General features: G+C 42.7%; 1 protein-coding gene across 1 annotated transcript; it reads left to right on the top strand.

The window, feature by feature from the left end:
* The first annotated feature begins 1,315 nt into the window (after nucleotides 1-1,315).
* LOC142661645 (uncharacterized) lies at nucleotides 1,316-23,059 on the top strand. Its single transcript, XM_075839065.1, has 13 exons — nucleotides 1,316-1,410; nucleotides 4,797-4,850; nucleotides 5,083-5,136; nucleotides 11,209-11,417; nucleotides 12,095-12,148; nucleotides 12,763-12,816; nucleotides 14,292-14,531; nucleotides 15,058-15,135; nucleotides 16,017-16,094; nucleotides 16,603-16,857; nucleotides 17,858-17,938; nucleotides 18,139-18,215; nucleotides 21,958-23,059. The coding sequence occupies exons 2-13, from the start codon at nucleotides 4,810-4,812 to the stop codon at nucleotides 21,958-21,960; spliced, it is 1,224 nt and encodes a 407-aa protein (XP_075695180.1). The 5' UTR covers nucleotides 1,316-1,410; nucleotides 4,797-4,809; the 3' UTR covers nucleotides 21,961-23,059.
* Nucleotides 23,060-23,756: the final 697 nt, after the last annotated feature.

The raw sequence follows: 23,756 nt of genomic DNA, 5'->3' as shown, positions 1-23,756 counted from the left end.
TATAGCTGTATCATGTGGGAACTGTATGGAAGCATTATATGGGCACCTTATGGCTGTATCATGTGGGAACTGTATGGAAGCATTATATGGGCACCTTATGGCTGTATCATGTGGGCACTGTATGGAAGGATTATATGGGCACCTTATAGCTGTATCATGTGGGAACTGTATGGAAGCATTATATGGGCACCTTATGGCTGTATCATGTGGGCACTGTATGGAAGCATTATATGGGCACCTTATAGCTGTATCATGTGGGCACTGTTTGGAAGCATTATATGGGCAACTTATAGCTGTATCATGTGGGAACTGTATGGAGGTATAATATGGGCACCTTATAGCTGTATCATGTGGCCACTGTTTGGAAGCATTATATGGGCACCTTATAGCTGTATCATGTAGGCTCTGTTTGGAAGCATTATATGGGCACCTTATAGCTGTATCATGTGGACACTGTTTGGAAGCATTATATGGGCACCTTATAGCTGTATCATGTGGGAACTGTATGGAAGCATTATATGGGCACCTTATAGCTGTATCATGTGGGCACTGTTTGGAAGCATGATATGGGCAACTTATAGCTGTATCATGTGGGCACTGTATGGAAGGATTATATGGGCACCTTATAGCTGTATCATGTGGGCACTGTATTGAAGTATTATGTGGAATTTCTATAGCAGTATCAAGTAGGCACTGTGTGAAAGCATTATATTGGCACCTTATAGCGGTATCAAGTAGGCACTGTTTAGAAGCATTTTATGGACACCTTATAGCAGTATCAAGTAGGCACTGTTTGGAAGTATTATATGGGCACCCTATAGCTGTATCATGTGGACACTGTGGGGAAGCATTATATGGGCACTGTATAGCTGTATCATGTGGGCACTGTATGGAAGCGTTATGTGAGCACTTTATGACACTTTTATATGGATACTGCATGAAAGTATTATATGGGCATTGAATAGCAGCATCATGTGGGCACTGTGTGGCACGTACATGTTGGAAAAAAAAGAAGGACCACATACATACTTGCCCAGGGGTCTCTGCAGACCTTCATTTGACCCTGGGGATCAATTAATTAAAAAATAGATCTACTGCAGCATGATAAAAAAAAAAGAGAAAAGCTGGAGATGAAGGAAATTCAGGAACATTGAATAAAACATTGTGATTTTTTTGGTGACAATTGTATCAGAAACAAGTTGACTTTATAACAGATTTGAAAGCAATACAATTTCTGTTCTCTGGGCAGTGCTCCTCTAAGAGGGCGGCTCACGTAAAGTTTGTTCCTTAACACTCGTGGAGCAGGAAGTAAAAACATACAGAAGTTTATCACCGACGAACAGTGAGCTGTGCAAAACAATCACGGAGAAGAAGAGACGGCAGCCTGTGCCGGTCAGTGCGGCCTCTACGGTAAGTCATCAGCTCACCGGTCATCTCCAGAAATCTGTCATGTAAGAAAACGGATGGTTCTGACGCGTCGTACTGCAGATGTGGTGACGGTGAATCATAACAGAACTTTTACTAGAATATCAATCTAATCTTTTAACCCCCAGAGGTCAAGGGCCATGTCACTTATAAAACATCGCTGAGACGGGCCCGGAGTTGTACGGACTTGTTTGCGCCGAAGTTTTGTGGCTATAGGTAAAGCAGAAGTTATATTCACACCCGGCCCTGGCGTCTTAGGAGAGATAGGTTATATAGATGTCGCCATTTTCTTGTGTGCTGTATATTTGCAGTCACAGGTGTTCTTGCACGTCACACGTTTTGTATCATTTTGTTGGATTGTGCTGTTCAAACTTTTGTGTTGTTTATGTGATTCATATATGTGGGGTCAGTGACTGCCTCCATTTTTTGCTCTTGCGCTCCTCCTATTCTGCCCTGGGTGATTTTAATTAGTTTAATGCTGGTTCCTGCCATCCCCAGATATATGTAGGCTTAGTCCCAGTCCTGGGTGTATGGGCAGCGTAGGTTCCCACCTTATAGAGGTCGCCTTGTCGTGGCAGGTGGGCTCACACTATTTTATCAAAACGTGCACTAAGAACCTCCGTATTGTATGTAGATTTAGCAGTAATGCAGATTTATTTATATTTAGTGGCTTAGGTGGCATTAGTGTTCACAGTGTGCTCTATCTATCTATCTATCTATCTATCTATCTATCTATCTATCTATCTATCTATCTATCTATCTATCTATCATCTATCTATCTATCTATCTATCTATCTATCTATCTATCTATCTATCTATCTATCTATCTATCTATCTATCTATCCCATATCTATCTATCCCATATCTATCTATCTATCTATCTATCTATCTATCTATCTATCTATCTATCTATCTATCTATCTATCTATCTATCTATCTATCTATCTATCTATCCCATATCTATCTATCTATCTATCTATCTATCTATCTATCTATCTATCTATCTATCTATCTATCTATCTATCTATCTATCTATCTATCTATCTATCCCATATCTATCTATCTATCTATCTATCTATCTATCTATCTATCTATCTATCTATCTATCTATCTATCTGTCTGTCTGTCTGTCTGTCTGACTGTCTGTCTGTCTGTCTGTCTGTCTATCTATCTATCTATCTATCTATCTATCTATCTCATATCTATCTATCTATCTATCTATCTATCTATCTATCTATCTATCTATCTATCTGTCTATCTGTCTATCTGTCTATCTGTCTATCTGTCTATCTGTCTATCTATCTATCTATCTATCTATCTATCTATCTATCTATCTATCTCATATCTATCTATCTATCTATCTATCTATCTATCTATCTATCTATCTATCTATCTATCTATCTATCTATCTATCTATCTATCTATCTATCTATCTATCTAGATCTATCTATCTATCTAGATCTATCTATCTATCTAGATCTATCTATCTATCTAGATCTATCTATCTATCTATCTATCTATCTATCTATCTATCTATCTATCTATCTATCTATCTATCTATCTATCTATCTATCTATCTATCTATCTATCTATCTATCTATCTATCCTCAGCAGAGTGTATCACATATGATAGGCTTAGATACAGGGCCCAGCAGACAGTATCACCCCTATAGCCATAGATAGAATATAAATATAAGATAAATGCAACAACAAGTGTGAACAGGGCGTACACAGCGTTCTCGGACCCGGGACGGTGACTTTGTTGTAAACACTTTTTCAGGTGTAAATACTCTATAGACATTTCTATAATGATCTGTCAGTGAGTCCGGCCCCGGCATTGTTATGTATTGCGTCATTTTAGTCTCATGAACTCGATGTCAGTATTTATCTTTTCATAAAGACTTCCCTGGGGGTGGCCATATTGTAGACACGCAATTATTTTCTGTATTGTCCACATAAGGGCGGCCATTTTGGAGGCATACCCTTCCTGTTTTGCAGCAGGGTGTGTGTGCTTTATGGCAGCTGTAACGTATGGAAGTCAATTGACAGACAAATGGCAGAAATCATTAGTCTCCTGGAAGTGATGGAGTAGAATCCCCCCTCCAGGGGACTAGCAGGAGAGCTGCATACATCGCCTTATCTGTGTATATGGCGTCTACGTCCTCCTGTGTACAATCGTTTCAGCTTATTGTGATCGCTCTAGTGGCCAGTGTGAGAATTTCAAGATGTTTTGCATTCTTATGTGGATAGTAATAAATACAGGAAAAGCACCAAATATTAAAAAATTCAGGGTGAAGTTCTTGGATCATGGATGGAGATCCAGATTTCTAAAATTCATGTTTGGACAAGTTTCGCCTTCCTGAGACCGTGTGCGCCGTCCCAGTCCCGTCAGTGATATGAGGAAAGATAGGACTTTCGGATCAGAGACTCAGACTATTTTTTCACCCGCTAAAGTGAATTGGGTTCGTGGAGACGATCGGGGGCCACTCGGATGCCTTCAAAAATGGCCTGAGTGGCACAACGGTCGAGTGTATGAGGCTTAACTTGGAGACTGGGGGAGGGGGGCAATTACTTGTGTCAGGCTAGCCATGTGTATACCAGGACGGGGGGTTCTTGTGATCTAGTGGTGTACGCAGGACCGTGATCAGAGGTGGATACAAAATCAGAAAGTTCCCATGAATACATGGACCCAAATCCATGCAGTTGCCTGTCACAAGTAATGCCCTTGAAGCAGAGTCCACATAATAATGCTAGCCACAGTGCCCTCCGATCAGTGTTACCCACAGTGCCCTCATATCAGTGTTACCCACAGTGCCCTCATATCAGTGTTACCCACAGTGCCCTCATATCAGTGTTACCCACAGTGCCCTCATATCAGTGTTACCCACAGTGCCCTCATATCAGTGTTACCCACTGTGCCCTCATATCAGTGTTACCCACTGTGCCCTCATATCAGTGTTACCCACAGTGCCCTCATATCAGTGTTACCCACAGTGCCCTCATATCAGTGTTACCCACAGTGCCCTCATATCAGTGTTACCCACAGTGCCCTCATATCAGTGTTACCCACAGTGCCCTCATATCAGTGTTACCCACAGTGCCCTCATATCAGTGTTACCCACAGTGCCCTCATATCAGTGTTACCCACAGTGCCCTCATATCAGTGTTACCCACAGTGCCCTCATATCAGTGTTACCCACAGTGCCCTCATATCAGTGTTACCCACAATGCGGTCTGTAAGTACACCATGATGCACAGCATTATATTGCAGGCTCAGGGCAGGGGAGTCAGATAATTGAGAACTTGGGCTTTAAAATTTGAGTTGAGCATAATTTTAAAAAATATATATTTTTTGCTATCTTTTCTTATAGGAATCCTGTAGACATGGCTGTGATAGCGGACGATTCTCCTGCCCAGGAAAAAGCGTAAGTATCATATCGAAAATCACCCTACTAGCCCTCGGGTTGTGGGGATCACTATGAGACAGAGACGTACAGAGAAATCATAGGGCCCCATTGACATACCCCGACCCCGCCATATTGAATTTTTTTTAAATGTACTTTATTGTTCTGTTTGGATCGCTGTAATAGGTTGACAGTGAGACATATCATAGGATACATAGATATATACAGTATGTCAATTGCTTTTTCTCAACAGAAGTTCTGCGGCGATCACTGTAATTGCTAATGAATCACTCGCCCAGGAGGAGGGGTAAGTGAATACAGCAAATATATATAATATACAGTATATGGTCAGGATCCACCCAAATATATGAAAGATATTTCACATTTCCAAGGGGCTGACTGGTTTAGAAAACACATTTTCAGATACACTTTTAGAATATGTATTAAAGTTGATGGGGGGGGGAGGTCGCCCTGTTCAGGACAATTTATCTATTAGTCAGAGTGGAGAGAGCATCTCTCTCTCTGTCCTTGGAGAACCCGTCATGTCCATCCATTGCTCTCAATGAGAATGGGTGTAATACTTCATTTCTCCTGCAGAAGTGCTGCAGGATAAGTTAACATATATGACCTAGAAAGACTAGATGCTCGCAAGACACAAGAACTAATGAAAATAGAAAAATACTTTATTGAAATGCATAATAAAGAACAATGGACAATAGATTAAAAAGAGGAATTCATAAACCACAGTTAAAAAATCGGACAAGAGACTGAATAAATACAGAGTACAGGTTTGTATCCATAGCAGGCCTTCAGAAAAGTGCAAATGCAGCCCAAAAGAGGGCATAGAGGTAATGTGATGACCAAATATAAATGCAGCAAAATGCTATATAAACACAACAAGTGTATATAATAATATTAATATTAAATACGGCAGGGAACACCGCCAGAGTCCACCCCAACACGCGTTTCGGCACAAATGCCTTGGTCTGGGGGTGGTGCTAAACAACAGACAAGTTCTATTTAAATGGAGCCGGACCAATTGGGTGCCAAAGCGTCAGCTGAAGGAACTCTGTTAAAATTAATTACCTTCACTGTATACTTACCGGCCGCTGTATCCCGGAGAGTGAAGCGACCACACCTCCGAAGTCGTCAGTCGCGGGGGGCCGAGACCGGAAACGCGTCACCGAGTCAGCAGACTCGGTCACGTGAATAAAGTAATCGGCGCGTCGCGAGTGACGGAGGTGGAGGCCGGTCACCACGCACCAATGACAGAGCGGCACAGTGAGCAGAGGACAGAGACGCTGGATTACGGTAAGTCAGATCCATCTCAAAACAAAGCGTAAATATTACATTTCGTTGATGGTCGTTGAATATCAGGAATTGGAACTGCATGGTGTATCCACTCATTAAAAAGAAAAGAGAAGCGACACAGATAATAAAGACAGATTGTGCAAATATATGTTTATAAAAAACAAAAACACTAAATATGACTGTACAATAAATATAGACATTTATACGTGAATTTAAATGATCAATACGATCAGAAAGGTGCCAGTGTATGGTGTGAAGTGAAATAAAATAAACATGCATAATAAATATATTAGTAGAAAAATCAATGACAAAAATCAATCACTGTGGAAAAAATGTGTGAAAAAACAAAAGGCAAGAAAGTGGAAAAATACAATAAAAAACACATAATAAAAAATATATAAAGATTTTTTTAAAATAAATAAAGTGCTAAGTATGATGCAATAGAGTGTTAATATGTGTGAATGTGGAGTCAGAAATGTTTGGGGATTGTTTTTAAGTGTTCCATGTCTATTGCCGTTTTAGCGTTTTCTATGTCTCTGACGTGTTCTCTTACACGAATCCGCAACTCACGAGTGGTCATGCCAGTATAAATTTTAGGGCATGAGCATGTCGCATAATAGATAACACCCTTTGTGTTACAGGTAATTGGCCAGCAAATTTTAAATTGATTAATACCGCTGGAGTCAACAAAAGACTCGGAGCGCTCAATGTCCGGACAGCTCAAACAATCCCCACATGATCTACACCCCCATTTGGGGCCTTTTGTGCCGAACATTTTACCAGGTTTGGTTGGTGTCAAATAACTATGTTCTATGGCATCACGCAGATTGTGTGCTCTGCAAAAGACCTTCCTTTTGGACTGTGTGGGAGCGGCGCATGCACCGTTCCCACCCAGACGGCGTACACTATAGTGAATGGAACGGTATTCCATCTCTGTATGTGTCGTTAATCGACACATGCAGAGATGAAAAAAAAATGGCAGCCCCCATAGAGAAGTAAAAGAAAGAAAAAAGTACAACACAAAAACACAAATAAATAAAATGTATTTTAATGACATACTAAAAGCAATAACATAAAAAAAAAATTTTTTCCATGACACCTTCCCTCTTTAAGTGGTGTTGGGTGTATATATATATATCTTTTATATTGTTTATATCATCATTTGTTGTTATGATTTTAACTTATACATTTTTCTTTATACAGACTAGATCCATACTGTTAAATTCATTGTATCTTCCGGAATCTGATTTTCCCTATTTGGGGTTTTTATATTGTGCCAGTGCGCCTCTCTACATCCGTCAGTCAATATCATCTAAACATGAGCGATATACCGAGGAATTATTTGATGTCATGAGAATGACAGTCTGACATGTGTCTATATATACAGTGGAGGAAATAAGTATTTGATCCCTTGCTGATTTTGTAAGTTTGCCCACTGTCAAAGACATGAACAGTCTAGAATTTTTAGGCTAGGTTAATTTTACCAGTGAGAGATAGATTATATAAAAAAAATAAAATAATAACATTGTCAAAATGATATATATTTATTTGCATTGTGCACAGAGAAATAAGTATTTGATCCCTTTGGCAAACAAGACTTAATACTTGGTGGCAAAACCCTTGTTGGCAAGCACAGCAGTCAGACGTTTTTAGTAGTTGATGATGAGGTTTGCACACATGTTAGATGGAATTTTGGCCCACTCCTCTTTGCAGATCATCTGTAAATCATTACGATTTCTAGGCTGTCGCTTGGCAACTCGGATCTTCAGCTCCCTCCATAAGTTTTCGATGGGATTAAGGTCTGGAGACTGGCTAGGCTACTCTATGACCTTAATGTGCTTCTTTTTGAGCCACTCCTTTGTTGCCTTGGCTGTATGTTGCGTGTCATTGTCGTGCTGGAAGACCCAGCCACGAGCCATTTTTAATGTCCTGGTGGGGGGGAAGGAGGTTGTCACTCAGGATTTGACGGTACATGGCTCCATCCATTCTCCCATTGATGCGGTGAAGTAGTCCTGTGCCCTTAGCAGAGAAACACCCCCAAAACATAATGTTTCCACCTCCATGCTTGACAGTGGGGACGGTGTTCTTTGGGTCATAGGCAGCATTTCTCTTCCTCCAAACACGGCGAGTTGAGTTAATGCCAAAGAGCTCAATTTTAGTCTCATCTGACCACAGCACCTTCTCCCAATCACTCTCAGAATCATCCACATGTTCATTTGCAAACTTCAGACGGGCCTGTACATGTGCCTTCTTGAGCAGCGGGACCTTGCGGGCACTGCAGGATTTTAATCCATTACGGCGTAATGTGTTACCAATGGTTTTCTTGGTGACTGTGGTCCCAGCTGCCTTGAGATCAATAACAAGTTCCCCCCGTGTAGTTTTCGGCTGAGCTCTCACCTTCCTCAGGATCAAGGATACCCCACGAGGTGAGATTTTGCATGGAGCCCCAGATCGATGTCGATTGACAGTCATTTTGTATGTCTTCCATTTTCTTACTATTGCACCAACAGTTGTCTCCTTCTCACCCAGCGTCTTACTTATGGTTTTGTAGCCCATTCCAGCCTTGTGCAGGTCTATGATCTTGTCCCTGACATCCTTAGAAAGCTCTTTGGTCTTGCCCATGTTGTAGAGGTTAGAGTCAGACTGATTCATTGAGTCTGTGGACAGGAGTCTTTTATACAGGTGACCATGTAAGAGCTGTCTATAATGCAGGCACCAAGTTGATATGGAGCGTGTAACTGGTCTGGAGGAGGCTGAACTCTTAATGGTTGGTCGGGGGTCAAATACTTATTTCTCTGTGCACAATGCAAATAAATATATATCATTTTGATAATGTGATTTTCTTTTTTTTTTTTTATATAATCTATCTCTCACTGGTAAAATAAACCTAGCCTAAAAATTCTAGACTGTTCATGACTTTGACAGTGGGCAAACTTACAAAATCAGCAAGGGATCAAATACTTATTTCCTTCACTGTATATATATATATATATGTCTTTTGTTCTATTGGAATAACTGTATGATCGGTTATAGTATGTGCAGTTATACATTCACACATATTAACACTCTATTGCGTCATACTTAGCACTTTATTTATTTAAAAAAATCTTTATATATTTTTTATTATGTGTTTTTTATTGTATTTTTCCACTTCTTGCCTTTTGTTTTTTCACACATTTTTTCCACAGTGATTGATTTTTGTCAATGATTTTTCTACTAATTTATTTATTATGCATGTTTATTTTATTTCACTTCACACCATACACTGGCACCTTTCTGATCGTGTTGATCATTTAAATTCACGCATAAATTTCTATATTTATTGTACAGTCATATTTAGTGTTTTTTATAAACATATATTTGCACAATCTGTCTTTATTATCTGTGTCGCTTCCTTTTCTTTTTAATGAGTGGATACACCATGCAGTTCCAATTCCTGATATTCCTGTGAGTCACCGACCATCAATGAAATGTAATATTTACGCTTTGTTTTGAGATGGATCTGACTTACCGTAATCCAGCGTCTCTGTCCTCTGCTCACTGTGCCGCTCTGTCATTGGTGCGTGGTGACCGGCCTCCGCCTTCGTCACTCGCGACGCGCCGATTACTTTACTCACGTGACCGAGTCTGCTGACTCGGTGACGCGTTTCTTGTCTCGGCCCCTCGCGACTGACGACTTCGGAGGTGTGGTCGCTTCACTCTCCGGGATACAGCGGCCGGTAAGTATACAGTGAAGGTAATTAATTTGAACAGAATTCCTTCAGCTGACGCTTTGACACCCAATTGGTCCGACTCCATTTAAATAGAACTTGTCTGTTGTTTAGCACCAACCCCAGACGAAGGCATTTGCGCCGAAACGCGTGTTGGGGTGGACTCTGGCTGTGTTCCCTGCTGTATCTACCATGGGTATGATTTATCCTGTTTGATATGTTGCGTTAAACTCTGCAGATAATTGTTTTTTCCTTCAGTCTTTATTGACCACATATTTGCCTAAATCTATGTCAACGATGTACATGGCTTATTAATATTATCATATACACTTGTGTTTATATAGCATTTTGCTGCATTTATATTTGGTCATCACATTACCTCTTTGCCCTCTTTTGGGCTGCATTTGCACTTTTCTGAAGGCCTGCTATGGATACAAACCTGTACTCTGTATTTATTCAGTCTCTTGTCCCGTTTTTTAACTGTGGTTTATGGATTCTTCATTTTAATCTATTGTCCATTGTTCTTTATTATGCATTTCAATAAAGTATTTTTCTATTTTCATTATTTCTTGTGTCTTGCGAGCATCTAGTCTTTCTAGGTCATATATATTCAGTTTTGATGCTTTCTGGGTATACACCCTTGAATCAGCCCATATAGATTGTAATACTTAAACTTTTCATACTTTATATGTTTGGGCCATATTGATTCATGCTGCTTTTTCGGTTAGGATAAGTTAACACTTGCTGCTAGGTTCTCCTACAGATTAAAGTTGATGGGGGTGGGGGTCGCCCTGTTCAGGACAATTTATCTATTAGTCAGAGTGGAGAGAGCATCTCTCTGTCCTTGGAAAGCCTGTCATGTCTATCCATTGCTCTCAATGAGAATGGGTGTAATACTTCATTTCTCCTGCAGAAGTGCTGCAGGATAAGTTAACACTTGCTGCTAGGTTCTCCTACAGATTAAAGCTGATCGCTGGAGACTATCTGTGTTCAGTTTATCATCCAGGGTCCTATCTAACAAACAAGGATTGTCTTAAGTGGACAACCCTCTCATTTCTACGAGGAGGCAAGTTCTACATTGGACCTAGGAGAGACTGGGGACGTCATATATCTTGTTTTTTCCTAGGTATTCGATGCCATTCCACATACGGGGTTGGGACTAGGGGCAATATCTGTGTAGGAGAAAAAACAAGGGATGGTCGGTAATGGAACATATTGGGTCAGCCCTACTTTTGGAGATCATAGGGGAAATATTAAATCCCTGCCTCTGTCACTCATATTGATGGGATCCAATAACTAATGAGGTCCAGACATAATGTAGATAAGGATTCATCTTTGTTCTGTTGTAATTTTTTTAGGTTCTCCATAGACAAAAGCAAAAAGGTCTTTCAACCCTGCACCATTGGCCAAGATTCGGACAAGAAACCTTCACCACCCCTAGAAATTACTCCGGAGCCATCCGGTGTTCTACCTGTCCAAAAAAAGGAGAAGAAGAGAAAGCAGAGAAAACGGAAAAGAAAGAAGATAAAGGCAGTTGTGGTTATCAAGGGTCCACGTACTAAACCCGGCAAGTTTTTGATGCCGAATTCTGTTACAAAAATGTGTACAGGTCAAAGTAGATGAAACTTTGAAGCAGAAGTGATCGTAGAGAGGGCTTCATCTGACCCATCAAGGTCTATGGATGCCCTATGGTAAAACATTGTAAGTCCCCCAGTTCCCCCTTAAGCAACAATTCTGTCATACAGCACCCAATAATAACAATGACATATGATGCCCAACTTATCTGCAGCTGAAGTCACACTACACTCTCCTCCGTCACATGCCGATGGGAGTAGTCCTCCTCTTCATCTCTGTGTTCCCAAACAAGTCTCCATACAGCAAAGGATACAAACTGGTCTGGAAAGGGTTTAGAGGATGGTGGTTGTGGTAGGTTTTATTGGATTCTCGATTCTCCCTATTGATATCCAACCCATGGTAAAAAATGGGATGATGGAGTCACCTAAGGGGTTGAGGCTATGAGGCAGTTACCCCTTTTGCCCCTTTATAACCCGGACATTTTACTGGCGTCCCTTTCAAAAAGTCTCCAAACATTGTAGGGCCATATCGATGTCTGAACATTGCTTTTTTCCTCGGACAGAATATTGGCGGGCTCATGTAGACGTTTCCCTATTTGAAAAGCAATAGCAGCCAGATAATGTATGACCCAAATACTTTCGCCACCTAATTGATATTTCTTTATTACAGGTATTTTCTCTGGAAAATTCCATTTGACGCTGCCTAAAAAAGCCTTGAGAAATCGTAAGTCATTTCAAAAATTTACCCAAATGGTGGAGTCATATCTGGACTTTCCTTCATCCGAGGCCAAGGTTCAGTTCATTGCCGTATCCCTGTGTCCATATACGCTTGTCAATGTAGAGCGACTACTTGGCGCCCCCCCGCCCCGTGACAACTAGCACTCGGGGCACATGCCCCATCAGCCCCCACTTAGCTACGCCATTGCTGAACTGCGCTTTCTACACTGTCTTCTTCTAGGCCGTAGATAAAGCCTGGGCTGGCCATGAAAACTGGGCAGCTCTGTTATAGATACACCAGCTGGGAGTTTGCAAAATAAAAAAACTCCACTTGCTGACCACTGTAACCAGAATATTTCTAAAAAATAAATATCTACAACAGGTAGAGGACGATAATCTTCTGTAGTCAGTAGCCATCGATACATCTACTCTCGGCACAGTCAGCGTAGTCTTGGTCAACTCTTCGGATCAAGGTGGTGGTTGGTGTTACTCTATATATCTGTGTATAAAGACTGGAGATACAAGGTCTGGCATAGATTTAACCAATGACCTCAGCCAAGGAGAAGGGCCTTATGAGCTGGGCCACGGCCATAGTTACTAATCACTGCTCCTTATTTACAGGCCTTATCTTTATTGCCCTCTGCTGCGTTCTCCAGTGCCATCTGACTCATTCTGGTAAGTATATGTGTGCACATAGAATACTACATGATGGTCTAAAGTGGGGTAGTCTCTTTACTGTCGCTGCTTGGGCTGTACATATTCTCTATGCCATATTCCTGCAACTGCTCTCCTGTGCAGCAGCTCTCTTCCTCTCCAGCAGCTCTCTTACTCTCCAGCAGCTCCCTAATTCTCCAGCAGCTCTCTTACTCTCCAGCAGCTCCCTAATTCTCCAGCAGCTCTCTTACTCTCCAGCAGCTCTCTTACTCTCCAGCAGCTCTCTTACTCTAGCAGTTCTCTCTCTCTCCAGCAGCTCTTTCTCTTCAGCAGCTCTCTTACTCTCTAGTAGTTCTCTCTCTCCAGCAGCTCTCTTCCTCTCCTGCAGCTCTCTTCCTCTCCTGCCGCTCTCTTCCTCTCCAGCATCTCTCTTCCTCTCCAGCATCTCTCCCCCGCTCCAGTTCTCCTCTCCAGCAGCTCTTTTTCTCTCCAGCAGCTCTTTTTCCATACAGAATCTCTCCCCCTCCAGTTCTCCTCTCCTGCAGCTCTCTTTCTCTCCAGCAGCTCTCTTTCTCTTTAGCAACTCTCTTTCTCTGCAGCAGCTCTCTTTCTCTCCAGCTTCTCTCTTTCTCTCCTGCAGCTCTTTTTCTCTTCTGCAGCTCTCTTTCTCTCCAGCAGCTCTCTTTCTCTCCTGTAGCTCTCTTTCTTTCCAGCAGCTCTCTTTCTCTCCTGCAGCTCTCTTTCTCTCCAGCAGCTCTCTTTCTCTCCTGCAGCTCTCTTCCTCTCCAGCATCTCTCCCCTGCTCCAGTTCTCCTCTCCAGCAGCTCTTTTTCTATCCAGCAGCACTTTTTCCCTACAGAATCTCTCCACCCCTCCAGTTCTCCTCTCCTGCAGCTCTCTTTCTCTCCTGCAGCTCTCTTCCTCTCCAGCATCTCTCCCCCGCTCCAGTTCTCCTCTCCAGCAGCTCTTTTTCTATCCAGCAGCTCTTTTTCCCTACAGAATCTCTCCCCCCTCCAGTTCTCCTCTCCTGCAGCTCTCTTTCTCTGCAGCAGCTCTCTTTCTCTGCAGCAGCTTTCTTTCTCTCCAGCTGCTCTCTTTTTCTCCTGCAGCTCTTTTTCTCTCCAGCAGCTCTCTTTCTCTCCTGCAGTTCTCTTCCTCTCCAGCATCTCTCCCCCCTCCAGTTCTCCTCTCCTGCAGCTCTCTTTCTCTTTAGCAGCTCTCTTTCTCTCCTGCAGCTCTCTTTCTCTGCAGCAGCTCTCTTTATCTCCAGCTGCTCTCTTTTTCTCCTGCAGCTCTTTTTCTCTCCTGCAGCTCTCTTCCTCACCAGCTGCTCTTCTTCCCTACCGCATGTCTTCTCCCATCTGGAACCTCTGAATTAAGAGTTTTTGTGCCATTCTTCAATCTCATTCTTATATTGGTTGTACTCAAAGCAATGCAACAAATAATTTATTTGTACAACCATTTTATTTATTAATTTTTTTTTCTTCCTCCGTCAGCACTTAACTGTATGAAGTCTGTTCCAGTATCAGATTTTCCCATAATCCTTAACCACAACGACCAAAGCTTAATTTTCCAAAATCCCACATTCTGCCAGGAAAAAGTCCAAATTTTTGGGTCGTGCACTGCTTGTTTTAGAGAAAAATGTTTACTGGAAATTATCTGCAGCAATGTGGTTGCTAAAGAGATTTGGGGCAAACATGGAAAAGAAAATAACCTCATAAGAATGACTTCTGAAGGTAAAAATGTAATTTTGTGGGTACGATGAAAATTCTCCTTAAAGTAAAATCCCCAGTAGTATAATTGCCCGGGAGATCTACTTCTGTTATTTTGTTAAAAATTCTAGAAAAACTTGGTGACAATCAGTATGGCCACCACGTCACCTCTCAGTATGGTTTGTCATCCAACCTTTCTAGGTCTATCACTGTAGCATTTGTCATGGGGGCCATTTTGGTTATTATCAATCTTTCCCAGAAAAGGAATAGGAGTATTTTACTGGTTCATTGCGCTGTAACTGGGGCCTTTGTGTTTTTTATTTACTTTGACGATGTACTGGAGAGAATCCTCATAGAAGTGGGTTTTGGATCATAGAGTTCCAGCAGATTTAAAGGAAGAAGAAGTGAGGGAGATCTTGTATGACACTCTGCTTTCTTTAAAGTGCTGAAAAAAATGTACCAAATTTTTACGTAAATTTTTTTACACAAATTTTGTACAAAATTTTGACCAAGTTAACATTAAAAAACATAAATGTTTGTTTGACTGCAGACTGTAACCACTTCGTGAAGAAGAGTCATGGACACAAGGTGAAGAGATCACTAGAACTGAGTCCTGGTGGTCTGGAAGGTACAGTAGAAAACTTTAAAGATATGTTTTCACCCTTTCTTCATTGAATTTAAGGGGTTTCCCATCATCACTAGGATATGCAGTCGCTTATTGATTGGTGGAGGTCGGTCTGCTTGGACCCCCATGGAGCCTTGGAATAAAGGGGTCGCACCGCTAGCTCCGTCTAAGTGTTTACTTCCGGGCTGTCCATTGTACACAACCCCATTACTTTGTATAGAGCCGTGGTGTAATTCCATGCACAGCGGGTGGTTACAGAGTGGCGCTAGGCAGAAGAAAAATAGAGGGGACCTCGACCCTTCCATTCTTAGTATTGACGGGGCTACCGGAGATTGAACTCCCTCCGATTATAATGGCATTTATCCTTGTGACATGCGATATGATGGAAATCCTCCTCTGCCCACACTGACATACACACACTTGAACTTGCTCCAGAACTGTTTCTGGAGATTTAGGCCCTGTTCACACTGAGTTATTTTATACTGATTTTGACGCGAAAACCTAGTCGAAATCAGCGCCAAAAAACACCTGAAACCGCCTCCCATTGATTTCAATGGGAGTCGGAGGCATTTAATTCCAGCTCGCGAGAAAAGAAAGTGACATGCTCTTTGTTCCCGCGGTTCCGTCTCTGACGTCTCATTGAAATAAATGAGAGGCAGAGAAATAATTTTTTTGCTGCGTTTTTTTGCCCACGGCTCTCAAAGGCCGCGCCCGAAAAACGATGTGAAAAACTGTGGCAAGAAAGTGCAGGCAGGTGAAAATCTGCATCAAAATACCTTAAGGAATTTTGAGGCAGATTTTTCTGCCTGCAGAAAAACTCAGAGTGAACAGGGCCTAAGACTTTTATTATAATGCAACATTGTTTTATTGTATCCATTTATCAGGGAGTGAAACATCCGTGGAGGAGAAAAACATAATACCTAGAAACAAAGATGTTGCCGAGGATCCAATGCTTCTAGATGGTTGTATAATCTAATTATCTATCTATCTATCTATCTATCTATCTATCTATCTATCTATCTATCTATCTATCTCATATCTATCTATCTATCTATCTATCTATCTATCTATCTATCTATCTATCGCTATTGCATATATTAATCTACAATGATAGATAAGACTCTAGGTTAAAGAGGTATTCCAACCATAGAAATGTATAGGGTGTCCACCTAAGTGTCTCCACTAATTCCTTAACTCCCATTAACTGACAGAGGTGGCAGCGGGCATGCTCAACCTGCTCTTTCCTTCTTCTTCTCCCTTTCTTGGTCCCTATCCGCCATTTTGATTGGGACAATGGAGTCCCAGGAAATATTCTATGGATACTTAGAACTTTCTATGGTTGGAGGACCCCTTTAAGTGTCCCTTTCAGGTCAGTCCACATAGATAGAAAGCTATGAGAATGTGATGTCTGGACTAACACAACATATATGACTAATTATATCCTCTGCTCATCTCTTTTTTTACTTGTAGATATCTGTAATTTTGCTGTTCCGGTCACAGATTTCCCAATTGTCATCACCCATAAAAATGATGCCTTCACTTTCAACGAAATCGTGCCTTGTCCAAAGAGAGTTGACGTACTGAAGATCTGCTCTGCGTGTTTCAGGAACTCGTCATTGCTGGACATTTCCTGCAGAAGAAATAGAGATGGAGATGATGGACTTTTGTGGGTCGAACACGGGAAAGTACAAGGCCAGAGTCACCGCTTGAACTTGACTTCTGAAGGTATGGGGTAGACATAGAGGGAGTCATGCATCAATAGTATCCTCCGCTATACATCAGGGAGTGACAGACATAGTTTGCGGGGGGAAGGAGAGGGGTGCGAATCCTTATTTCCATCAACGTTCAGTCCAGGACGGACACGCTTTTACTTCTCAAGATCAGGGGATTCCTGACAAGCCACAAACATTTCTTACAACAGTTCATAAGGTGCGAGGCCTCCTGGATTGACCCAATAGTCCACAGTGCCAGTATATAGTCAATGAGATACTTAAGGGTACCAAATACTGTTCTTGGGTACAGTTCAAGTTAAAGGGCACCCAACAAGACTCGTGCAAAGCGGTTTAATGAAGGGGCAACTAAAACAGTCGTAAGTCTTACACAGGTTGCCGGCATGCTTATAGGACCTCCGGGGAAGGTCCTTCTCAATATACATTCACACCAAGTTCTTGTGCCCAATGATTACATTTCCAGAAGCCACTTTAGTCCAGTATTTGCAAGAGAAATGGCCTCACTAGAAGACCTAACTAGAAGATCCAGCAAAAGGCAATACAACCGGTGAAAAATGTCCAAAATAGCTCTCCTCCAATAGGAAGAAAAATAACCACCCTGTAGGTCAGTGTCTGACCCCTTATAGAGCTGTCAAAGGTGACTTTGGTCTCCAGGCCAAAAATGTGGCACTTTTTGTCTCGATAGTCCATGATCCTTCCATCCAATGTGTCTATCCTCAAGGTCCAGGGCAATGATGTAGACCTTGAGGCTTTCCTTCACCCGGGGCAAGGTTCGGTTTACCTCCCTAGCCCTCTATATAAATACCCTGGCCAAGGTAAAGTGGTTTGTTGGCACCCACAATGGTACCCATCAAACAGGGCACATGCCCCGGTAGCCTCCCAAGCTGTGCCACTGATCTAGAGAGCATCTAGGAAGCGATAATGTTCCTGCAGCCAAAAAGTCTCAATAATACGTTCCAAACTCCTGCTCTAGTAAGAAGAGTTTTTTATTTCAGCGTGTCAGAAAAACGTAAAAAATACGGAAAAAAGACACGGTACCGAATCTGATGGTGGGACGTCGACAGAAAACATTGAAGGTACGGACATGACTTGGAGTAGCAGATTAATCATTATGCTCCACCAATAAGATACCAGGGTGTAAAATCATTCATAGAAATTCATGGCAGACCAAAGATGGAGATAAGCGGCTGCCAGATGGCTTCTCCTTACCCCACATGTTTACAATTTGGCCGCCTAACTGTATTGAATACACTTTAATATATTTCTACTTTTTTAGGAAGTCGAGGCAAATCATGGCAGTGCTCCAGCATACTTATCATTGCTTTCGTTTTTCTTGCTGTGGTTTGGGGTGTGGTAAGTAATACCTCCTTTATATTAGCCGTAGGGACTATTAAAGTATTTTTCATACTCGCTATCAGACATCCAAATGTAGTCAAACCGGTGCCACCACCTAATGAATGATTTAACCTAAGATCTAGGGCCTAAGGGTTCACCCTTTCTATTCTTCCCAGACAGGTAGCGTTTCTTCAGGGACCAGTAGTCATTAGGACTACAGGGAAGAACTTATTAAGGGGGTTTTCCAGGATCGGACAACTGGTGACCTATTCACCGGATAGGTCATCAGTATATGATCGGTGCGAGTCCGACACCCGGACCCCTCACCGATCTGCTGCTCTGGCTGCCTCCGGGCACCGGACGATCCTGCCGGAAGCAGATGGCTCCGGTCCCGGAATAGCAGCCGAGCTGCAGTACTGTATTGTAGTAAGTGTGGTCGGAGCCATCTGCTTCCAGCACCAACTACTGCATATAGTTCAAAACATCCGATGCCCGGAGGCAGCCGGAGCAGCTGATCGGTGCGGGGTCGAGATGTCGGACCCCCACCGATCATATACTGATGACCTATCTGGTGGATAGGTCATCCGTTATCCGATCCTGGAAAACCCCTTTACATTTTCAGATTTGATGTACAATAGTACAGTGCGTTACACAAAAAAGAAAATTGGCATAATATACAGAAAAATCTATGAAACTACATACAAAATAATAGTGCATAAACATATATATTAAAATAATAGGGATAAAATAAACAAAAAAATGAATAATGTAGGGTAGAACAGGGAGAATGGGCAACATTAATGTATCAATCCCCCAAAGTCTGACCTTGTACCTTTGTTTTTCTGGTATCTTAAATCCATTTTTTTTCTCTCCAGTCCAATTACTAGTGATGTCACTGAGAGGAGCGTATTCCTCCCCTTATCTAGTTATAGTTCCTTTAAGAAACCCTAAAATGGTCATATCTTCCTATAGGAATCTCCTAGAAATATAATATCTCCTGCAGATATACTTAGCAAACAGAACTATAATATGTCCATCATTTTGACCAATAACCGATTCTCGGTGGTTCCTTTTGAGCGTGTGGCTGTGAATTCGACGTATATGAGGGCTACAGTATTTTCCTTGATCATAAACCCCTACGTGAGTCACTCCAAATATCGGTTACGATGGCAGTTTGCCTTGATGAATTATATTTCCTTCGAACTTTAGACATCGTCCCGTTTCACAGCTCCTCATGGAAGACACAAGAGATATCAGTTTGCATAACCTTGATCTTTGGTCGGGATATGCTGTTCATTACCTCCACCACTGGGTGAGGATGTTATTTTATCCTAAATCCAGGCATTAGGATGAGGTCCCATGTATCGGCGGCTGCATGTGGCCGTAACCCCGCTCACTTGCGGTGGTCAATGACGCAGGATTTTCCCACAAAATTGGCCATCACAAGTAAGCACAGTTTCGGCAACATGCAGCCGCTGCCACATCGGACCATACCCTTAGAGATAAAATCTTTAATCAATACTTCTGGCACCTTGGTGATCACAAACATTTGTCATTGATAGACAAAGATATGCTCAAGAAACCAGATTATGAGTAGGAAACTGAATTGAACTATTAACAGCACAATGCCAATCAGCTGCATCTAAAGCCAGCAGCATTATGTGGTATGTTAAAAGAGACATAGACACAAGAGACAGGGACGAGTCTTGCTGCTATACAGAGCATTAGGGCATGTTCACACGTGGCGGATTTCCTCCGCAACTGTCCGCATCAATGCCGCACAGAATCTGCGTTGCAGATTCTGCTGCGGATCTGCACAAAATGTGCAGTAAATTGATGCGGACTAGCTGCTGCGGACTGCGGTAAAAGTACTTCCCTTCTCCCTATCAGTGCAGGATAGAGAGAAGGGACAGCACTTTCCCTTGTGAAAGTCAAAGAATTTCATACTTACCGGCCGTTGTCTTGGTGACGCGTCCCTCCTTCGGCATCCAGCCCGACCTCCCTGGATGACGCGGCAGTCCATGTGACCGCTGCAGCCTGTTATTGGCCTGTGATTGGCTGCAGCCGTCACTTAGACTGAAACGTCATCCTGGGAGGCCGGACTGGAGACAGAAGCAGGGAGTTCTCGGTAAGTATGAACTTCTATTTTTTTTGACAGGTTGCTGTATATTGGGATCGGTAGTCACTGTCCCGGGTGCAGAAACAGTTACTGCCGATCGCTTAACTCTTTCAGCACCCTGGACAGTGACTATTTACTGACGTCTCCTAGCAACGCTCCCGTCATTACGGGAGCCCCATTGACTTCCTCAGTCTGGCTGTAGACCTAGAAATACATAGGTCCAGCCAGAATGAAGAAATGTCAAGTTAAAAAAGCAAGACGCATCCGCAGCACACATGACATATGCATGACAGCTGCGGACTTCATTGCGGAACTTTGAATCTCCATTGAAGTCAATGGAGAAATTCCGCCATGAGTCCGCCACTGCTCCGCAACAGACAGAGCATGCTGCGGACACCAAATTCCGCTCCGCAGCCTATGCTCCGCAGCGGAATTTTACGCATCGTCTAAACGAACACTGCTAAATTAAAGTGGAAGTCAATGTAGAAACGGCTCCGCTGCGGATTAACGCTGCGGAGTGTCCGCAGCGGAATTTAAGTGAAATTCCGCCACGTGTGAACCCAGCCTTAGTGCGGCCTCATCTACAATATGAAGTTCAGATCTGGCCACCACTTTACCAAAAATATGACCTGAGGTTGGAAAAACACAGACAAAATTGACATGGAGGACTGTTTTTATCCGCATCTTAAACCTTTATCCACAGGATATGCCATAAATGTCCGATAGGTACATATCTCACCTTTAGGACCTCATCTATTTATCTGAATTGGGGCACCACGATCCCCATTTATCGATTCACTGCAGCCGCAGGCCCCATAGAACTCAATAGAGAGGGGCCAAAATTCTTGAGCTGAGCGCTGTTGGCTTGGTTCGCGACACTCTGGGAAGGAAAGCGTTAAAATAACGTTTTTTAAGAGGTCAACGAGTCCAAGGCCCTGTTCACACAGAGTTTTTTGCCGCAGTTTTTGATGCGGAAACCACGTCAAAATCTGGACAAAAACGCCTCTTATTGATTTCAATGGGAGACGGATGATTTTTTTACCGTGAGCGGGAAAAAAACGCTTGTGGAAAAAAGAAGCTACATGCCCTTACTTCAGGCGTTTCCGTCTCTGACCTCCCATTGACATCAATGGGAGGCAGAGAAAGCGTTTTTCGCAGCATTTTTTTCTCCGCCGCGCACAATGGCCACGGCTGAAAAACGCGGCAAACGGCGCACAGGCAGGTCAAAATCTGCCTCAAAATTCCAGACGGAATTTTGAGGCAGATTTTTCTACCTGCAAAAAAACCTCAGTGTGAACAGGGACTAATAGTAATTCTACTGGTCTGAAAGGTTTGGAATTTTTAACTCGATCATTTCCAGAGTGCACGGATTAGGAGCATCAATGATGTTCTAGAAGTTCTACTGAGCCCATAAGGTGCAGAATGACATATCTTATGTACCACGTCCACCGTATTATTTCCTTTATTGTCAACTCCATGCAAAAGTGGGTAGTTAGGTTCGTCCATTGTGTTACCATATTGTAAAAGTCTTCAAAAATGTCCGACTTATGAACGTTCACAGTAAATCATTCAGAATTTTACAATATTTGGGCATCTTGTTCTAATATTGGAAAGATGTGACATTATTTTTTCATTTCGTAGTGACCAATACTGACGACTCGCCGCAAGATTAGAAGGATCTCCACCGGTTCCAAAAATCTGCCAATTGGACATCCTTGGTCTCCTTACGTTGCAAATTTTTCTCTTGTGTTTATTTTATATTTTGCGTGGCCTTTTTTATGTTTCTACTATTCACTTGTCCAGTTGTGAAGGTTCTACCAACACTTCTTGTATATTTTATGGCCATGTCTAGTTTCCCAAAGCATTTAAAGAAATATCCACCCCTACCACATATACCTGATGTTAGAGATACATCATGGACATCTAGAATCCTCCTGTTTGGGGGACCACCACTTTTCTTTATGTAGGTTCTCTCTGCTGTACAAGACACTGCCTCTCCAGGCTACACAGACTTGTTTGAGGTTCCTCCTACTAGACATTACACTCGATTATGTATCGTCCATGCAAAAAAATTCAAAGCCAGTGGTAAAAGGTGTAGGAACAAGAAAGGTTGGAGAGCTGGCTATAGAAATCTATTGATCGGCCTATAGATCTCTTCCCGATACATAGGGGACCTCAGTGCAAATATAAAAATGGGCTTCCCATTATAGGGCCAGATTTGACCACCCAGGACAAAGGCGCCTGGTGTTTGTTTCAGAGAGGGATCTTGCATAAGGTCTGGCAAAACAGGGCAGGGCCCCCTCTCTTCAAGGGCCCCATAGAAGCCGCAGCGGCTGCCTCTATGGTACGTATGCCTAACATGCTAACTCGCCTTGACCAAACAGGCACGTTATGTGTATAAGAGGTGATGTCAGGTGGTGCCAAACATCTCTAGCGCCTCTTATCTTGAAGAAAACAACTTTTAAACGCCTTAAACCCCTGCCAAGAAATATTAGGGCCAACCCATTAGACAATAGAATATTGGTGGATCCCATTGAAATGGGTTGGATCTTCAAGGAGATGTTGTGTATATAGATAAAGTCTTGACCTTGTATTGAAAAGCATGAGATGGCTCAGAGCTTTTCTTTGACCTTTTTTGTGTGGTTTGTGGAGAGCCACCTGTGGTCCCGTAAATGTTGAAAAAACAAAATTGAATGAAATAATATGAAATAGAATTGCCAATAAACGAATTACTACACACGAATCAGCTGTATTTGTTGTCATCTGCATTATCAGAAGAGCGACATTATCTACAGGGGCAGGGAGTGACATTATCTACAGGGGGCAGGGAGTGACATTATCTACAGGGGGCAGGGAGTGACATTATCTACAGGGGGCAGGGAGTGACATTATCTACAGGGGGCAGGGAGTGGCATTATCTACAGGGGGCAGGGAGTGACATTATCTACAGGGGGCAGGGAGTGACATTATCTACAGGGGGCAGGGAGTGACATTATCTACAGGGCGCAGGGAGTGACATTATCTACAGGGGGCAGGGAGTGACATTATCTACAGGGGGCAGGGAGTAACATTATCTACAGGGGCAGGGAGTGGCATTATCTACAGGGGCAGAGAGAGGCATTATCTACAGGGGCAGGGAGTGGCATTATCTACAGGGGCAGGGAGTGGCATTATCTACAGGGGCAGGGAGTGGCATTATCTACAGGGGCAGGGAGTGGAATTATCTACAGGGGCAGAGAGTGGCATTATCTACAGGGGGCAGGGAGTGACATTATCTACAGGGGCAGAGAGTGGCATTATCTACAGGGGGCAGGGAGTGACATTATCTACAGGGGCAGAGAGTGGCATTATCTACAGGGGGCAGGGAGTGACATTATCTACAGAGGGCAGGGAGTGGATTTATCTACAGGGGGCAGGGAGTGACATTATCTACAGGGGGC

Source organism: Rhinoderma darwinii, chromosome 10 (genome assembly GCF_050947455.1).
Source record: "Rhinoderma darwinii isolate aRhiDar2 chromosome 10, aRhiDar2.hap1, whole genome shotgun sequence".
NCBI classification, from domain to species: Eukaryota; Metazoa; Chordata; class Amphibia; order Anura; family Rhinodermatidae; genus Rhinoderma; species Rhinoderma darwinii.
Note: the sequence above shows the minus strand (reverse complement) of the source record. Positions and strands in the feature narration are given on the sequence as shown.

Excerpts from the sequence above, each read along its gene's own strand:
- LOC142661645 (XM_075839065.1), top strand. The coding sequence starts at position 4,810 with ATGGCTGTGATAGCGGACGATTCTCCTGCCCAGGAAAAAGC. Across the intron at positions 5,137-11,208 it reads TCACTCGCCCAGGAGGAGGG|GTTCTCCATAGACAAAAGCA; the intron begins GTAAGTGAATAC and ends TAATTTTTTTAG. Across the intron at positions 11,418-12,094 it reads GGGTCCACGTACTAAACCCG|GTATTTTCTCTGGAAAATTC; the intron begins GCAAGTTTTTGA and ends TCTTTATTACAG.